An 18,634-nucleotide genomic window follows, 5' to 3' on the forward strand; every position below is an offset into this window, starting at 1 on the left:
TAAAGTAAATTGACAGTAATGCAATAGGTCACGTCCATGTTGTTTCAAAACTTTTCATATTCCTCGGTTCGCACTGTAATCTTTATTTTTTTTATCTTCCTTTCAAATCTACATGACTTTTTTCAAGTCTTTCGGGATAACTGGTGATGCGGTACAATATAACAGATAGCAGAATATATCCCATCTATTTTTCCCTTTTTATCTAAAATAGTATTGTACAGTGATATAATATTCATACTACAAACGTTCTATTATAGTACTTAGATGTATCAGAGGTGCCCGTGTAGTTCGTTCCGTCCGAAGATTCTTTAAGCTCTATCTAATCTTAATATATATATGGTTCGTTTTATATAAGTATATATATGAAGTATATAAGTATGTATAAGGATCCGTCTTGGAATATTGGGAATGGATAAAGTTGAGACAATTAAAAAAAAAAACACCATCCAAATAATAAAAACGAAAGTACGTACTTGCAAAAAAAAAGAAAAAATATCTGTGCGTCATTCGATGCTTCTATCGTATTCTATAAATATTGTCTACCTCCTCGAACCCTCAACAGTCGACCCGTTAAAATCTCTGATGATTTACAAGACACCCATTAATTGAAACGAATTATTTCATATGGTCCTAATTATTGCATATGGATATTTGCGATCGAGGATATCAAACGCACGGGTTATTTATATTAGAGTTCAAAAGGATACCTTACTATTTCTATAGTAATGAAAGTATAACATCACTGTAATGTCATAATTTGAGGCCTTGCATGTTTTCAGAGAACAGGATGGGTAACAGGATGGGAGGTGCTGGTGTCACTGGTACAGATGTCTCCTAGAAGAATCTACTGAAGAAGCTCTTCTTTTCATTCTGCTTGATGGACTTCAAGAAAATTGCATCAATGTCCTTGAATACTTGTTCGCTTGACTTAGCTGCATTTACATAGTTGTGAATACCCTGGAGGGCGTAATAATCCACTAGGGGCTGCGTCTGGGTGTGATACGATACTAATCTTTTTTTAAGTGCTTCTACGTTGTCGTCTGATCGTCTGACCAGTGGTTCACCAGTGACCTGGTAAAATTAGTAACAAAAATTAAAAAATAAGAACCAGTGCAACCTATTCTACAATAGGTAGAAGTGTTAAAACAGACAAGGGTTTGTTAAGTTTTTATCTTAAGGACAGATAATTTTGTCTAAATGTGCAAAATTCAAGGTCATTAAAATAATAAATTATAAGAGATAGAATCAGATACCATATAACGTATTAAAAGAAATTAGTAAAATCTTGATCGAGTATCTTTAATCATACTTACATCATCCTTCATGTTAACTTTTGGCGGTGCAAATTCATCGTGATATGAGCGTCCACTGGCAGGATGGATGAGCCTTCCTGTAATTCTTTTCATTAAAAGATTGTCATCGATTCCAAACTCGATAACAGCATCCAGTTTCGTTTTCCTCTTCTGAAGCATACTGTCTAGCTGGAAGGGTGACCTCACGTAGAATATTCCTTTCATATTTCCTTTTATCCATCCTCATGCAAATGTTACCTTCTCAGCCTGCGGAACGGTTCTAGGAAATCCATCAAGTAAAAAGCCTCGTTTACATTCAGGTTTATCCAAGTTTTTGTCAACCATATTAACAACCAATTCATCACTGACGAGCTTTCCCTCATCCATAAACTTTTTCAATTGAGCACCAAGAGCCGATCCAGACTCGATCTCTGCCCTTAGCATATCTCCAGTGGATAGATGACATACACAGTATCTCTCCTTGAGCAAAGGAGCCTAAATCAAATAAAATAAGAATGAGCATATCGATCACATAACAAAATAACCTCAAACCCCCTATTCTTCACCCCGAAATATAAGTATCTATGCATCAACCCCAACCACATGTTTTACAAATATACGAAGTAAGTAACAAATAGCTACATATTTTAATAATCAAGAATTATAAGAAACAAAAGAAAAACTACAATATCGAGGTAAGATCGAATACCTGAGTTCCTTTGCCACTACCCGGGGGTCCCAATAGAACAGCATTAATTCCACGAGGAGGTACTTCCACCTTCTCCTTAGGTACTGTCGCTGCTCCAGGTGCCATTTCTCTTAAATATCGTTAAAATTTTACAACGTAATTATGTAACTAACAAGAGTTGTACAAAAATTATCGTGAATCAAACTATCGGCCCGCCAAGAGCAGGAACTAGAAACGGCAGGCACTGATGTGAATGAGACTTTAACACCCACTGATTCCGTCTGGCATGCGTTTTTTATGTAAACTTTATACCCTGGTGTTATCATTCAATAGATAAAATAAATACCTATTAGAGAAGATAAAGAAAGCAAAGCATTAGAAAACGATACACAGAATATTTTTTTTCATTTAAAACTATCAAAAAACTCTGCTTGCACAAACAATTCTCATGATAATTCTGTGGTCCTTTATTTACAAAGCTTCCCTTAGCTCTTATAACAATTACAAGATTCATCTCTGCCACAGCTTATTCTATATAATTATTGTCCACTGTATTTTAAACAGGGTATAGAAATATGAATTATAAGTATATAATAATCCAGCTATAAATTAATTATACAAATTCATTGGCATATAGCAACAATAAAGAAATTTCTCTTTTGGACTTTAAGTCATAAACGCTGGGACTTATAATTCTTGGCCTGTACAAAGTACAATGGACATATTTTATCTATTTACACTGAAACAATAAACAGATCGATTCCCATATCGTATAAATAATACAAATCTATCAAAAAACAATGTCTCTTTGTACTAGGATATCTAGAATAAATTACCTCTAGCATTTATCAGTTACATCCTCCTGTAACTGATCATCATCAGTAAGATGAATATGATCATATATATAACTTATCATCCACACAATATTTTACATCCCATCAATTAGTCAGAAGCTTGCGAGAGGGATTATATTTTTATGTAATATTATTTATCATTTCTTTCTTCCTCACCTCTGCAATCCAAACAGGGAGGAGGCGATATAAAAAAAGATTATTATTAAAATCTCCTGCCTACACAATATACTTTCTGTTACATTATATGAGAGGATGTACAAAATCAAAATTATAATTGTTTTTTAACACCTAACTATCCGCCTATCTAACGGCGGACGCAGAAGGAAATTAAGCTTTCTTAAAAAAACATTTAATGCGACAGTCGTAGACAACGTTGCATACAGAATATTCCAAATGGAATATAATCAACGTAATAGGTACTTCAGCATTAAATGAAAAGGAAATTTCAAAGAACATGCGACACCCACTTGCAATTTTGGAAACTCAAAAATTGAACACATTGATAATCGCAAGCCTGACTAACGCGATTGTTGCACATTGGCGTTGGCGTATAAAGAACAATTCGCCATTTAATTAAACAAGCTTTTTTCCTTCTGTAATTGTTTATTATACGTCAACTAGCATCCGATAAGTCGCGTCCATTTCAGTTTAAAAAATTCTCCCATGCCAGAAGGAAAACTATTACCTTGGCTCCAGCGCAAATAATTCCTTGATTTATTCTCTGAATATTTTCTCATGTCCCACAGTAGCAGGACAAAATCTTCTAGACACGACTAACGGATTTGTCAATATAACTATTATAATTCCTAATACGCGATAAACTTTATTGCAATTATTAATGACAGGCCATTCCCAATTATTGTCAAGTCTGACACCTTTCTCTTTGACGTGAAAGGTGGGAAGGCGGTATAGTTATCTACTCGCATAATCGCCTCAACGTTTATAAAACCGACATCAAATATGCTTATATGGTTTTCTTCGATGAGATAAAGTAGTAATTAAGCCTGTCGACAGAAAAAGAAAATCATTATGCATACAATAATAAATACTAAGAGATGCCTCTGTTAATTCTTTATGTCAAACAGATATATTACTTTTTTTTCAAATGTCATTTAACCTTGCTTTCACATGCTGGAAGTAAGTCAATTGTATGAAAAGTGTTAAATTGTAATAAGAATTATTGCAGAGAAAATGTCTGTATGTATTTTGAATATTCATACTGTTACTATGGATATTAGGACACGTTAAAGATGTTCAGTATTAATAATATTCTCCTCCTCCATTTCCTGAATCTTTTGCCGCTCAACCTCTTTCAATAACTTTTAATCAAGCTTGGCTCGTTAATGAGAAATTGCTAATGTTGCATATTCAGACATCCAATTTTCTTTTATCGACGGTTCGACTTGAGCAATTTCCATTCTGTCTTGTAAAAATCTTAATTATATTTCTGTAAATGACCTGACTGTCCCAAACGGTTCTCTTACATTTATTATACAATTTCGATATTTTCTTTATTTTTATATCTGCATACATCTTGGATGTATCAGCTACCAGGAGAGAATTTATCTATTTATATACTTTCCAAACAAGTCATGCAGCTCAAAAAATCGTTTCAAAAACGTCTAATGCAACAGATGTTGTCTTTAGGCCACCTAAAAGATGACTTTAGGATTTATGTGCTGTCTGGGACTATTATGCATGGATGCCAGTATTATTCAGTATTGCGAATGAAAAGCTACTAGTCGAAAAAGAGCAGAACGATTCCTGACGGTGAGTATTATTATTAATCTTGTTATTATTATATAGAATCTATCTTGGAGTTTTTCATACAATTTTCCTCGCATACTATTCCTCGTTCATCCTCCCCTTAATACACTTCTGTGTACTCATTGCTCTTTCTGTCTTTCTCCTCTTTCTTCTCTCTCTGTGTCTTTCTCTTTTGCAAAAATATAATATAGCGAATCTTTCATTTATTCGCAGACTTTCTGAAGGAACGACAAAAAGGAACCGTTATGTTCATACATGGAGAAGCTGCAATCTAATTAACAATAAGTTTGCACTGCTACATTTTATGTGTTTTCCCATTTGCAAGAAAGAGTTTCTATATTCTCACCGGCAGAATTCGTCCCGATGGTACTCTCGTGCCATCCTCTATGAGAAGTGCGACGGTCTCTTACGGTGTCCTGGTTATTTTACAATCCTTAGGCGAAAAAACATGGCGTGCACTAGCATCGCCGTCTTTTATATGACATTTTTATTTTGCAATCCTTTTTCGAATCCTTTAACACATTCCCTTGTATTGCATACAGCCAAAAAGTTGATTAATATCCATTTTAACGGCGGACAAGATTATTGTCTATAATTATATGTATATCAGCTAAAAAGATGTCCACCCAGAAAAAAGTCAGCGTTCCAGGACTCGGGCGTCCTGGTGGGACAATAATAAATACGTGTACTAATACAGGGCTGCTCAGTTTCTCCAAACAATTATCAAATATGTTCAATGTGTTTCATTTGAATAGCCCCGTACATATTATATTGCGTGATACTTGGTGTCAGCTCTTTATGTTTTCAATTTTTATCTCCTAATGTCTACTCGTTATCATTCTTGAATTTTTGTTTCGTATCACATCGCACTATCTGTACTGTTTTTCATTGTAGTCGCGTCCTCAAAAACCTGTGAGGTCGTTAACGAAAAATGAAAAAAAAAATTCAGACCCTGGAGCGAGTGATAAAATAATAACATGCACGTAGATCATTAGAACAAGTCCGACTTCTCACTCGCCCTCTACATTATTCATATATCTTTTTTGGTCGTGCTCGACTTAGAAATTCTAGAATGGCAATATGGCCATAGCTAATATGATCCATCGGATCGCATTTTTCTTTCCACGAATCTTCCGGAATATCACCCTTTCCGCAATCTTGACTTTCTACTTCACGATTCTGACTTACCTCACACCAAACTGTCATAGTACGCGCAGTGGAATGGTTCACCGGAATGTCGTAATGGTTTTCTTATTTTCTTGTTTTTCATTAAATCCCCGCCAGGAATTAATTTCGATGCGTTTCCGTTTTCCACGGTTAAATATTAATGCTGCCTAACACACCAGATGGACCTAGTGCGTTAGTCGCCGATTTCACATAGCTTCCTGACTGTTCACTGACTGGGAGCTGCGCGACGTCTTCCGGCTTATCGGTTCCAAGTAGGCAGCTGGTGCCCAACCTTCAACGTTGCTACCAATTAATTTGACAAACCACCAGCCGGCGCAGCCAACTTTAAGTAGCTCAAGGTTATCGCCCTCTCTCATGGTGACCTCGGATTGGCCTACGGCGCAATAATCAGCCAGGGCGACAAACCTTCCACCCTGGAGAAAATGAAGAGACCGTGGAGATTGTCAAATCAATAAGGTATATTCTTATACCATTGCAATTGGCAATTGGAAAACAATACTCACCGGTGCTGGTCCAGGATTTTCGCCAAAAGTATCCTCGTCGTCGCTATTGCTGTTCTCCGAACTCCAGGCAACGTCTTCCTCGGTAGATTGAGAAACATCGGTTATGTGTGAAATCACACTGCTACCGTCCACGGAGAGCGTCCTGAGGGACCCTGAGACACTGCTCTGTGCTTCCCAGGAGATAGTTTGTCGCAGCGGCCTGAAAAGTACCCATTCGGTCACCTCGTACGGACAGTAAACAGTACTGGAAACGTACTTGTGATTCGATTGTCCCAGGGCGGTGTTCTGCTTGCCCTTTAGCTCAGCTAATTGAGACATCAGAACACCCTTGATCTGCTGGACCCAAGACTGCTTCACATCTATGCTGGGTGCTTGTATTGTATGCACTTCCGCTCTGCCCTGTAACCAGATCTCGAATCTTCTTGCGTCGCCCTTTACGGATTCCGTCAGACCAATCTGCGACATCTAAATCAAAAACAATAAATTTCTTCAAACTCCGATTCAGATCTTCGTTAGTAGCATTCAGTGCGCTTCTTTAAATACCTTCAGGTATCTTTTGAAGTGATAAGTGGCCTTGTTATGCGCTTGTGGCTTACTGTGCTTGCAGAATATCAATGCTTTCTCATACAGGAATATATGTCTCTGAGATGGTTTTAGCCTCAGTCGTCGTTCCCTCTTACTGCTACTCCAAACGCTGAAGGAACCTTGCAGTAGGAGCTCACCCTGAGCACCAAGATCGCCACCGAAACCAGTTATTGCAGTTTGATGCATACTGTCATTAACGCACTTCAGAACGACCAGCATGCAATCGAGAGCTTCGTGCAGCTCAGTGCAGCAAAGTGGTTCGTCGCTGTACTTCAATAAGTCTTTGAGTAGCAGCTGATACTTGGTTATTCTCTGAACAGGCTTCAGTAAGTACGCAGCTAATGGTAACTTGTGCCCTAATTTTTGCTGACAAGTAGTCAGAAATTGAGGCTCGCTTTGTATCTGTTCGCGCAACCTCTCTGATCTTGGGATATTTTGACAGTAATAACTGTATAGCCTGAAGAACATCTTTCTCTAGAGTGAAAGGAAGTGATGAAATTAATATTAAATACTATGAATTTCTTCATAGTATCCATACGTATAATAAAAAGCATTCTGCTTACCCTCTGCACAAAACAAAGAGCCACTAACTCCGTGTTCGTGATGCAATTCTCAAGATCCCGAAGAAACGTCTCACCGTGAAAGACGTAAATCTCTTCCAGATTTCCAAAGAGAACATCAGCCTTTCCTACCAGAGGCGACGGTATCAGGTGTGCCATAGCTTCATTGGCCAACTCCATTTTGTAACCCTTTATAATCGAACCTAATTCAGCCACGTAAATCCTTTCAGTTTCCACAAGTTCAGCAAGAACGTGGCCACGCTTAAGACGTAAGACTTCCACGTCCCTAGCTTCTCCTTCCGGTGATGAAATTTCACCTTCTATCGGACCCATCTCCATCTTGAGTACAATTGACACAAAAGACATACAATTTTTACACTCTATTCGATTCTACTGATCTAGGTCATTCAAAAGACATAATTTACACTCACTACCTTCGGCATGGTATTCGCCTTCTTCAAGATTCTTCCTGGCTTCACGGTTTGCGGTGCTGGTTGTATAGGTTTTGCTGGTTCTGGTGTTACAGTCTGAATTGGTCGCGCCGGTTTAACCAATTGTTGCTTCAATGCAGCGATCCTCTTGTCACACATTAATGAAACGTCCTCTATTCTTTGCAGGACCTATCCAGGACAATGCACGTAAACGCTTTTAGGATATTGGCGGGAAGTCGTTAAAACGCTATAACCTAATTATAAGTTTTATTCGTACCTGAGTAACGAGAGCCTTAGTTTCCGGTGTAATGGAGTCTTGAAAGATGCATCTTGGATGATGAAACTCTTCAGCAGCTTCGATGAGTTGCTGTAACTCCTGAAGGGCCTGATCCGCTGGAGTTGTGCTGTTCTGAGATGCCAATAACTCGATTCCACGGGTGCACCAGGTATTAGCCTTTTAAAAAAACATATAAATAGTTAATCGACTTTTCGGATATTTGAATAAAATATTAAATAATGTCCACTGACCTTATCAATACGTTCCATGAGCTCCCTGCACTTTGTCAAAGTATGCAATCTTCTCTCAAGCCTCTGACTAAGGATAGTGCAAACTCGCTGTAACTCAGCACACTTCGGTTCCACAACTTCAGCAGGGCACTGATGTCTGCCGGAGAGTAATTGTTGTCCAGCTGTGATGACCTCTTCGGCACGATCAATGTCTCCCTAGCATAGAACAGGAAGAGTTTTCTAGAAATTGTGAGAGTTCAAAGGTACAACAACAACAAAAAAATAGAGAAGAGTTCTCATGTAGAAACATACTACTTGAACACCGAAATGCTTGCAACTGATAATAAATAATTTATTATCCACAGAGCGTGCAGTGCATATAGTGCAAAAGAAAGGAAGAGCAAGGAGAAGAAGAATAAACTAAAAAATATATAATATATACCCCTTCATTTAGTCATGCCGTGTAAGAATCTTTTAAATTGATATTAATTATTTCGTATCGACGTGCATCCTCCTCCCTCCCTTTAGTCCAAAATTTGTGTCAGGCTTTTATAAAAACTTCGGTTTTAGCATTGTGTCGCTTTAGTCGGATTTTGATTGGCTGTCGGTGTTGCCAGTAGACGAATGTGAAGGTACAGTTTCAAAAGTAAGTTAACTGCTTCAGGAAAATGTTGGATAATATTCGCCAATGGTGATGAATGTTATATTAAGCCGGGCGAATGTGACACCAGACGATGTTGATTCATTGCAGAAAGAGATTTTTGGTTTAGAGAAATATGCACCGCTTGAGAAAGTGATTTCGAGAAATACCGATGGAGTTTGATCAGTGGGTATATGAACTTTGATAAACAGTGTGGTAAACATGTAATTTTGTACAGTACGCGTGTGTAGTGCAATAATGCAATTGTTCAGAACGCTAAAGCGCCGTCGGTTATTAAGTCTAGCGCGAAACTGCGTGTTTTGGCCTAATCGATAATATAATGACCAGTATTATGAAAGTAAAGTATAGGGAGAGAAAAATACAAATCCCCTGAGACCCTTATTTTAAATTCCTCTCACAAATTCATATCGAATATTTACAAGAGATAATGCTAGGTTATTATCATACATGAAGAATTTTATTGATAGTGGATTGCTTACCAAGACCCAAATCCACATGGTATGCAACAAATAGGACTATCGACAAAATGAGGAAAGCGGTGCGGAGTAAACATATGTGCATCGTGTGTGTCGGGCTGGCATAATAATCCAAGTTGGAATATCATTAAGAACAAAAATAATTAACGCGAAGTATCGTATAGAAGTTAAAAATATTCCAACTAAGATCATACAGACTTTTCTTTATTTTCCTTTTAGTGCATACTACGTAGCGCATTGTGCATTGTGCCGAAAGAATTTTCACAAAAGATCAAGACTCTACCGGTGTGAACGAAAACTTCGTCACTTCAATGTCCGAATTTACTCCATCAAATATTTATGTCCAATCTCAAGTGTACCCGGTGTGTACAGTGTCTAGTAAATCAGTAGTGACTCACCCTGCATATCCTTTGAAAAGCTGAGGTGTCACGAAGCAGCTGGTCCACCCTGGCCTGAGTTTCACCGACTTCCGTCATGTCCTCAACGGTTTTCAAATGCTGATCAAGACTGGCTTGAAGTTCCCGGAAGTCCTGTTCAAATTGACGAAGTGCCAAGCAATGGCGGAGACGAGAGCTGTGATGCGACCAGAAGAGATCAAAGGTGCGTTCGGTTTCCTCCAACTGTACCAATAATCTATAAGATTGAAAGATAGATATAAATATAATTAATATATATACTGGTCTTGCCCGATCTAATTTAATTATACAATTAAACACCTCTCGACTGCTGCCACGTTTCCCAAACGATCGGCTGTTCCTTTCCCTGCGAGTTGTCGCACGCTGTCGAGAAGAGCTTCGCCGTGCCTTGCTGCACTCAGTATCTCTTCCTTGAGCTCGTTGTACTCGGCTTGTTGCTGGCTCAGCAACGTAGTTGTCGCTATTGTATTATTAGGGAATTCAACTTCAGCCAGTCTCCTAGTGAAGGAGTCCAGCGCCATGGACACGTCTTGGGTCATGGATGAAAATTTTTCCAAACTCTACCAAGACAGTATAAGGTAATACAACAAGATCAACTATTTATGCTTTGTGAAAATTGAATGAGCTCACGATTCTATTTTGTATCCAAGTATGATGACAGTAAGGCAGATCACCGCCTAGCTGCTCAGTCAGCTGATCTTTCTCCACAAAATCATATAGCTCTGATACGTTGGCGAGTACGATAACCCGAAACTTGAATTCGTCCCGGAAGAGCTTATTAGACACTTCTGATATAGTCTTCTGGAGAAAGCCAGTCGGACGTAGAACATACGCCACGTGTACCAAGCCAGGGAAGAATGCCTATAAACATAAATAAAGAATTGATGTAAATAAATAATAAAAATAAATACAATGAAATAAACATGCAATCAATATAGTAAAAGTATTTAATAAACTCACCGAGATCTTTAATAAAACTGTTTTAACGGAGTTCCATTTATCATTTCTTCTGTCTATTATCAAATGGAATCCAAGATCAGCTTCTTGTAAGCTACAAATAACCAAATAAATTTATCAACAATCATTAAATCTATATGGACTTGATTAATAAATAATAACAGTAGAACAGAAAAACTCACGTTGGCACAGAAGTAAGATAAAGCATAAGACGCTGATAATCCAAATCAGTCAAATTGTGAAAATTTCCATTGTCTGGAAATGTGATTATCGGACACCCCTCTCTAGTCTTGCCGCCTGTAATCAAAAAGTTTAAGGACGTGAATAATTAAGTAAAAAAATATCCAACAGCACATTTTCCATCCTTCATTTTTCATCCTGCAAAACCATGAGAATAAGAAATTCCACACGAGAGCTTATACGGAATCCCGTTTGATACAATAGAGTTCATAATAATTACCCCCTAGAAATAAATCCCACAAGACAAGAGAATCGAGCTTTCCCACGGGAGGAATTTTCTCACGGAAGGAAACCCTTCTTTTTCTCCCTCGAGATAAAATGCACACCGAGTGACAATAAACAAAAAATTTAATTACACAGCCAGCATTCTATAAACGACATGAACTTCCACGTGGACGAGATAAAGTTTAAAAAATCATAAAGAAACGTAATTCCATATGGATATTAAAATTTTTCACCTACACTCCCGATAACGTTCGTAGACCAAATGATTTTTCACCGCGTTTTAACTAATGACCAATTTCGGAGGAGAATTCCTTTGGAGGGAAAAACCGGTTTTAACGGATTTTTATTAAATTTCAACCACACTGCCCTGGTCCTACCCTGGTACCAGGTCACGTTATACATACCGACCCAGAAAATCACCCGGTTACTTCTCCACGACTTTATAAATACACAGTAGAACACGAGCACAATGACAAAGTACATAAGAGCAAAATACAAGAATGAAAAATATTTCAAAAATCCTATTTCCTGCCTTTATAATACATAATTAAAAAATCAATTATTGTTGGACTCTTAATAATTTAATTTTCAAGTGCACAGTGTTCCATTAAGTATCGTGGCCTTCGTCCTCGATAGTCAAGCCATTTGGAGATAGTAGGAGCCTATCTGTAAATTGCAATTATGTGTGAATTATGCACGTAGATATCAGCCATAGTCATACATATACATGTGCTAGGATACATACATATAAATCTTATTGGACGCAAAGCAATACTTAAAAATTCTACATTCTCCTTATTAAATACCAAAATTGAATTTTCAAAAATCCAAATTAAAATAAAATATTCTTGCCTGTTATTATGGCGTACTGTTGCTGAAGAAGGTCAGCTACGTCTCGTACGGCCAAATCTCCGTTTTCAATCTCGCCGGTCATGCTCTCAACATCCTCTGGAATATAGAAAAAAAAAGTATATATTATTAATTAATCAAAGCATCGATAAACGTTATCGGTCACGTGGAATGAAGTAGATTCGACGTTCCTGGCCTTAATTGAATTTCTCATATACAAAGAGAAGGTGCTATCTAATCGATCAGAACCCACTGAACAGAATGCACAGCATACACTATAGAATGCGAGTGCAATAAATTTACAAATATAGCATTATAAATAGACGAACTATAATGACAATTCGCTATAACGGATCGTTATCTGATTAAAAGGAAAAAAAATAAACATTTTTAAAAATTCTAATGACAATAAGACGCCTTGACACTTTGATAAACAAATACAATTTTTAATCAAAATATTTAATTACCCGTTCGATCATTTTTATTTTTCTATATTAAAATGATTGGTGTTATTATTATTGTGATTCATTTTTCAGACAATTTATTACTATCTTCAAGAATTTACGGCTTTTCAGTCTTATGCAACGTCTACCCGGTACATCGTTTGAACTCCAGTGACAGACTGAGCGTGAACGTCCGATCTAACGTTGCACTCGAGTGACCTTGCTGATTCCACCTGGAACAGTTCCCTGCTTTATCCACGATATCTGCTTGATAACTGTAAAAGGAAGAGGCTCTCAATGGGGTAGATAGATCAAGGGAGAAAAAATTAATAAAATAACCAGTTTACTCTATAGTTGTAAGATAGCGTGGAGATAAGATTGGTTGAGGATCACTGACATTAATTCAACCAGATTGGCTTCCCCGCGTCTGAGATACCAGAAATATGAGGAAGTTAAGATTCACATTCTGACCCCTGAACTTTGCTACAGAGTAGATTCCGCTAAATAATATTTAAGAATATTAATTGAAAGTTTCATTATAAATACTTACTTTAACACCAGGTATCACCAATGTAACGTTACAACATAACTTGTACTATAGTGGTACTATGTTATTAATAATTCTATGGAGACCTGTACATTTTTTATTTTGGCTCTTCCTAATTAATGAAAAAAACTGGTTCTCTGACGTCACTAAACGTTTTTGGTAACGGACCCACTAAGAGTTTATTGACACTTGAAACTCCAGTGAACAGATAATTGATTTATTGTTTAACGGCAGAGCGGCATGAGTGAGTAAAGCTGTATAAATAAAATACTTAATAAATTAATAATTAATATTAAATAATACATATGGTTTACATGCATGTTTTTCGCAATAAAATAAAAATTGTCCCAAAAAGCAAGGTATCCTTTGCTTCTAAATTAATTGTTTTTCAAAAATTTGAATCTTTCATGGGTCACACTAGAAAAATACCCAACTAGACGTTTCAAGATTTCATTAATGGAAAATAATTCATGATCCAGTGATATCAAAAACATTGAAGATAAATTTAATGCCGTCTTACTGATGATAGCACATGGATAATCACTTCTCCCTTTCTTAAAGCTACTTTAACACAGGTTGGACTAGTTAAGCTTGAAGCATGTATATATGTATAATAGTATGCTAGAGTCTTTTGTACTCTTCACATATTATATACTATGTAGATAGTACATTACAAATATATTATAGTATATAGTATATTAAAGTAAGCGAGAATGAACCTGAAAGCCGTTGAGGGAGAGCTGGCGTGTTAATTATCTGACTCAGTGCTCAATCGGCTGTTTAGAAAAACACTGTGCTAGAATCTCTATACAAAATGTCCAATAACTTCAACATAAATTGATATCACCTTATAAAGGATGTCAAATTTTATATAGGATTTATATTAGCCATTGTTAATGGCTGTCCTGTCCTGTTGACCAATAAGCCTCCTGACATTAGCTGATAACCCACACCTTCTTGGAGTTTATTAACTGGTGTTAAGAAATACGTTCCATTTTGTTCCACTGCCCCACTGGCTATCACTACGGGTACAAGGTCACTGTTGCTGGACACCAATTGTGTAGATTCACTCTTATCTTGATCCTTCTTCTCAGTGTCACCCTTACACTGTCCACCTTGGTTTTGTCCACGGACAACAAACTCTAGCTTAGCAAACTTCACCTGGGGAAACTGAACCTTCATGAATCTCCGGAAAGTGGAATAACCCATTATTTTAATACTAGGGGATAGCTTTTTGCAGTAATCAGTATAGAGATCGTGAACAGTCTTGCGGGTTATGTCTGGTGGTAGATGAAGGGGTGCATTCTTGGAATCCTTAGTCTTCTGCTTAGCCTCCTGCTTCTTAATGAAACTCTTCAGGAATTCTGTGGCAATTTTATAAATATCCAAGGAGAAGGTATTGTGTGGTATCTTCCCATGGTTGCCATGAACTCTCGGTGTTACACCATGAGTTACCAGATGCTTGCGAATCCTCTTTATCTGATAATGTGTACAATTCTCCAGATATAGGAATGCATCCAAGCAAACTCTTCTACCTTGGTAAACATACTGAGCGCGTAACCTTCGTCTTTCTGTATGTCTAGCTGTTTGGTATGGATTAGTCAGACAAGCCATGGTGACTCCCATAAGGTACATATCATGCTCAGCCTTGGTCAGTTCTGCTATATTCAGTCTATGCTTATATACAGCTTCCGCATTTAAGTCACGAAAGCATTGATCGTCTTGACACTCACAGCCACGTTTGAATCGCTCCAGCACCTGCGAAGGACTCTCCTCCAGCTTCGTAGGATCGTAACTAGATTCTCCATGTACCTTAGATTTCTTGAGTTTAGAAACAAGCTTCTTCCTGGGTATTTTTAGCTCTTCTTCAGCATCATCGCAAGTCAGCTACCAATATAATTAACATATATTACACAAAGAAATTTGATCTAGTACCAAGTAGATGCAATTACATACACAGCGAAGGTTCTCAATACATAAATATTAACTAAAAAAAATAGAACACTAGTTCTAAAAAAACCCATGCATAAACTCCAGTAAAAAGAAGAGTACCTCCTGGTCTTGTTCAGTCCCATCTTCCATATCTGGATTATCATCCTCCAGCTCTACATAGTCTCCGATGGAATCTTTTACACGATTCGTGGGTTCATCTGGCACATGGCATATTGTTTCCGATAACTCCCCCACATTTTTGATCTATGACAATAAACATTCTCTATTCCCCATTACACAATCAGGATTAATCTAGAATATTTTATACTTGCTCCATCATTAATACTGATTGAGAACCGCTGATTCTTTATGCGTTCCACAGAGAGTAGAGTGTGAAGGACCTCACTGGCCTCTTTTTCAGCATCAGCGACTTCCATCGATGACTTCTGAATAGATATTCCTTTTTTCAGTAATATCTCAAACTTCCAAAAGTACCACGACTATCACCACTGCAAAAGTATCAAGCAAATTCTTTCGTACGATCACAAGGTCGAAAGTCGCTGGCTACGGGACTGCCTGGACAACTTTCGTCTCTATAGTATCCAATTGATCCATTCTCACTTACCTTTTTTAGGGTCTGTATTACTGATTTAACACTTCTAAAGTTGTCACCATTCTTTCAATAAGACAACTCAATATGTATGAATAGTCCAATCAAAAAATTGCTCGTCAATAATGCGAATTGTTCTTAAAAGTATTTATGCCCTACGAGATGTGTTATGGCGCACGAGAAACCTCGAGTTCTCTATGAGTGGGAACCTGACAGTCAGGGCCGTAACAAAATTACTAAAGAACCTCAAGGTTCCCTCCATTATATCATTTTAAATCTATAATCCATCATTAAGTATACACTATACTACTCCCAAAAATATATTATATAATGGCTATTACTATTCTAACGATTCTAAGGTGCAAGAATCCTATTGCGAATAAAATATTTTTAAATAAATTTTACGTATAGGTACATCACTGAGATCTAAGTAGGGGGTCCACACCGACCATATGTATATACAAGAAGTAAACAGGCTCTAAATATAATTAAAACGAACGTTTCTCACAATAGCCAGACAAATATCGGCATAATGAAACTGAAAGAAGTTAAAGTTTAAAAACAAAAAAAAAGTGTACAATGTTTTTATCACAGAATAAAGTAACCAGAGGTAGTTGAATCAGTGAATAAATATTATTAATTTACAGAAATCAATAACCAGCCCCTATTCAATGCTTTGTTTCACAGTCTCTGACAAGGACATTATTAAGATAAAACAAAAGAACCTCAAGGAAGTGCAGCTTCGTAAACGTTTCCATGAGAAAGTAATTAATCAGATATAGCATATAAGATGAAGTCTCTTTGACAAACCTGCGCATTTCGTTGTACAATGTTGATGACAGGGACAGTTGCAGCTGTGCACAGACTTGCGTCGCAAGATCATAGTGGGGCGTTTCTCGTTACATATAACGTTGCAAAAAGCGTGGATTTTAAAAAAGGACAAGGAACGTATGAGAACGGGCAACGACCGGCTTTTCCGTAAGAATTTGGCAAGTGTCCACTTGATCGATAACCTCTTCCAATAATGCCGGTGTGTTAAACTTCATGACGACAATACCACTACCAAAACACAACACGTTCAACGGCTAGCGTCGTACTGGCGATATTAGAGAATTGCGCCATTGGATATGGAGCCTTGATGTACCCGTTGGTGGGGGTAACTAACCAACCAATAGGAAACATCCTTCAAGGAGTGGGGGAATTTGTACACGTGACTTTACAGCATGTCCTGTCAGTTTCCTTGAGTTCATCATAAGGGATGGATTGATTTGTCGGAGGGCAGGCTTTCATGTTCCTTTTCAAATATTATCACTGTATCAAAGCATCCCGATGAAAATCATACTTCTAGATGTTATTCGTAAAAACATTGTGCCACTGTTTCCATGTATAATAAATATAACCTGATCGTTATTCCATACTGCTCTTCTTATCCTGTCCTTGCGTAATTTACCACTCTATCATATTTCGAATATATCCTGCTGTTAATCACAAGTAACGATCTAGTCGTTAAATGTAACTGTTATTATTCTAGGTAGCTCATAAAACTGACAAGTATGAATTGGCAAAAGTCACGAAGAATTCTTTTATGCTAATAATTAATTACTCTCTTTCCTTTGGACACGCGATAACTTTTTCTCGTATACAATAATAAAGTAACATACAATTGATTATCGAAAACCCGTTACGCAATGAAGTGTACAGAAACAACGATCATAAACGATCGCAAAGAAAGGAAGAGACTCGGGGTTGATAATACTACTACGTAGAGCTAATTGATGACGGGGTGGCGGAACCAGAGCTTCAGAAACTCCAAAGGCTTCCGTAATAATATGTTACCGAAGGTTAGGTACGTCGATGGGTTAAATTACATCTTGTAATAAAGGATCACGCGCCATTTTGCAGGGTGAATTACGAGATTCGCATCGCTTGTCATGATTTTTCATAGGGATGAAAAAGATATATGAATATATTACAATAGTATTATATATTGTCAAAGTCACACGACAATGACAGTGTCAGGTAAGAAGGTGTTAGGTACAAGGAATCATACTTGAATGTATAATTATTTAAACAAATTAATAACACTCACCGGCTTCCAGTATCTCCAGGTCCAGGTTGCCACTCCGACTACGGCTAATGCTGCTACTTGCATTGTAACTGATCCTGTGTGTCTCCTCCATGGCGCGGGAGGCAGTACGTTTGAACTGTTCCAGAAAGCTGTCAATCTGATTCTCAATGCTGGTTGGTGAACTGGCCATTTTTTTTTATATACACAAGAATACGACGCCCTGTATTTATGATCTCTATGAAGCGCCTAGGTACGTCCAACAATCCTCTTGTTCACATTTTTAATGACGTTGTGTCAAAATTACGGTTCCCTCGTGACAACTCCTGACAGCTCCATAAGCACGGGGATGTCTGGCATGTTTGTTGTCGGCGATTACGACGAACTGCATCGACGCTTTTCACGGACGTCGCGACGATATCCAGGCAGGTGTCGCATCTGACGATAAAATACTGCGCATGGCTTTAAACACGCCTTCTGCTTGGTATACCACCGCTCGCGCTATTGAACTTTGTTTTACCTAGATGGATTACTATTATTCAATATTTTATAGAATATAAAAATTTTACTTAGTATCATTATCTTGTTACTTGTATCAATATTATCTTTATTCTTGTTTCCATTTAATGCATTAGAGTATCTTCCTTGTATCTCTTTATTTTATATCTTAAAAAATTAAAAGTCATATTAACAATTCGGAATTCTGAAATTCATTTCTTTCATTATATCTTTTCATGTCGTCAGTAGTATAGCTCGGACAATGCACTTGGGATTTTTTTCTATTAAAAAACAATCAACATCACCTCCTATCAAATTGTTGAGACTAGGCCAGGAATTC

General features: G+C 37.4%; 3 protein-coding genes across 10 annotated transcripts; all 3 read right to left on the reverse strand.

The window, feature by feature from the left end:
* Positions 1-166: 166 nt before the first annotated feature.
* LOC107268309 (adenylate kinase) lies at positions 167-2,240 on the reverse strand. The gene is made up of 4 exons (XM_015740956.2): positions 2,002-2,240; positions 1,551-1,787; positions 1,314-1,481; positions 167-1,071 (listed from the first exon to the last, which is right to left on the reverse strand). Exons 1-4 carry the CDS (start codon positions 2,104-2,106, stop codon positions 835-837), a joined length of 747 nt encoding a protein of 248 aa, XP_015596442.1. The 5' UTR covers positions 2,107-2,240; the 3' UTR covers positions 167-834.
* A 64-nt stretch (positions 2,241-2,304) lies between these two features.
* Positions 2,305-18,251, reverse strand: LOC107268307 (guanine nucleotide exchange factor DBS). 8 transcript variants are annotated; one of them, XR_003059847.1, is made up of 15 exons: positions 17,821-18,251; positions 12,203-12,298; positions 11,068-11,182; positions 10,889-10,979; positions 10,559-10,789; positions 10,229-10,488; positions 9,911-10,145; positions 8,397-8,591; positions 8,146-8,322; positions 7,869-8,057; positions 7,441-7,776; positions 6,836-7,351; positions 6,293-6,757; positions 5,790-6,202; positions 2,305-2,326 (listed from the first exon to the last, which is right to left on the reverse strand). XR_003059847.1 is itself a non-coding variant. In XM_015740950.2 (15 exons), exons 1-15 carry the CDS (start codon positions 17,987-17,989, stop codon positions 5,975-5,977), a joined length of 3,246 nt encoding a protein of 1,081 aa, XP_015596436.1. In that variant the 5' UTR covers positions 17,990-18,249; the 3' UTR covers positions 2,424-5,974. The 8 variants fall into 8 exon arrangements, 6 of the variants coding, with proteins under 6 accessions (XP_015596436.1, XP_015596437.1, XP_024941399.1 ...); XR_003059846.1 differs by lacking the exon at positions 2,305-2,326 and adding an exon at positions 2,424-3,838; XM_015740950.2 differs by lacking the exon at positions 2,305-2,326 and having other exon boundaries at positions 2,424-6,202; positions 6,293-6,491; positions 6,549-6,757; positions 17,821-18,249.
* LOC112494441 lies at positions 13,386-15,591 on the reverse strand. Its single transcript, XM_025085641.1, has 3 exons — positions 15,450-15,591; positions 15,242-15,385; positions 13,386-15,076 (listed from the first exon to the last, which is right to left on the reverse strand). The coding sequence occupies exons 1-3, from the start codon at positions 15,459-15,461 to the stop codon at positions 14,057-14,059; spliced, it is 1,176 nt and encodes a 391-aa protein (XP_024941409.1). The 5' UTR covers positions 15,462-15,591; the 3' UTR covers positions 13,386-14,056.
* Positions 18,252-18,634: the final 383 nt, after the last annotated feature.

Source organism: Cephus cinctus, unplaced genomic scaffold (assembly GCF_000341935.2).
Source record: "Cephus cinctus unplaced genomic scaffold, Ccin1 Ccin1_scaffold0515, whole genome shotgun sequence".
Classification (NCBI taxonomy): domain Eukaryota; kingdom Metazoa; phylum Arthropoda; class Insecta; order Hymenoptera; family Cephidae; genus Cephus; species Cephus cinctus.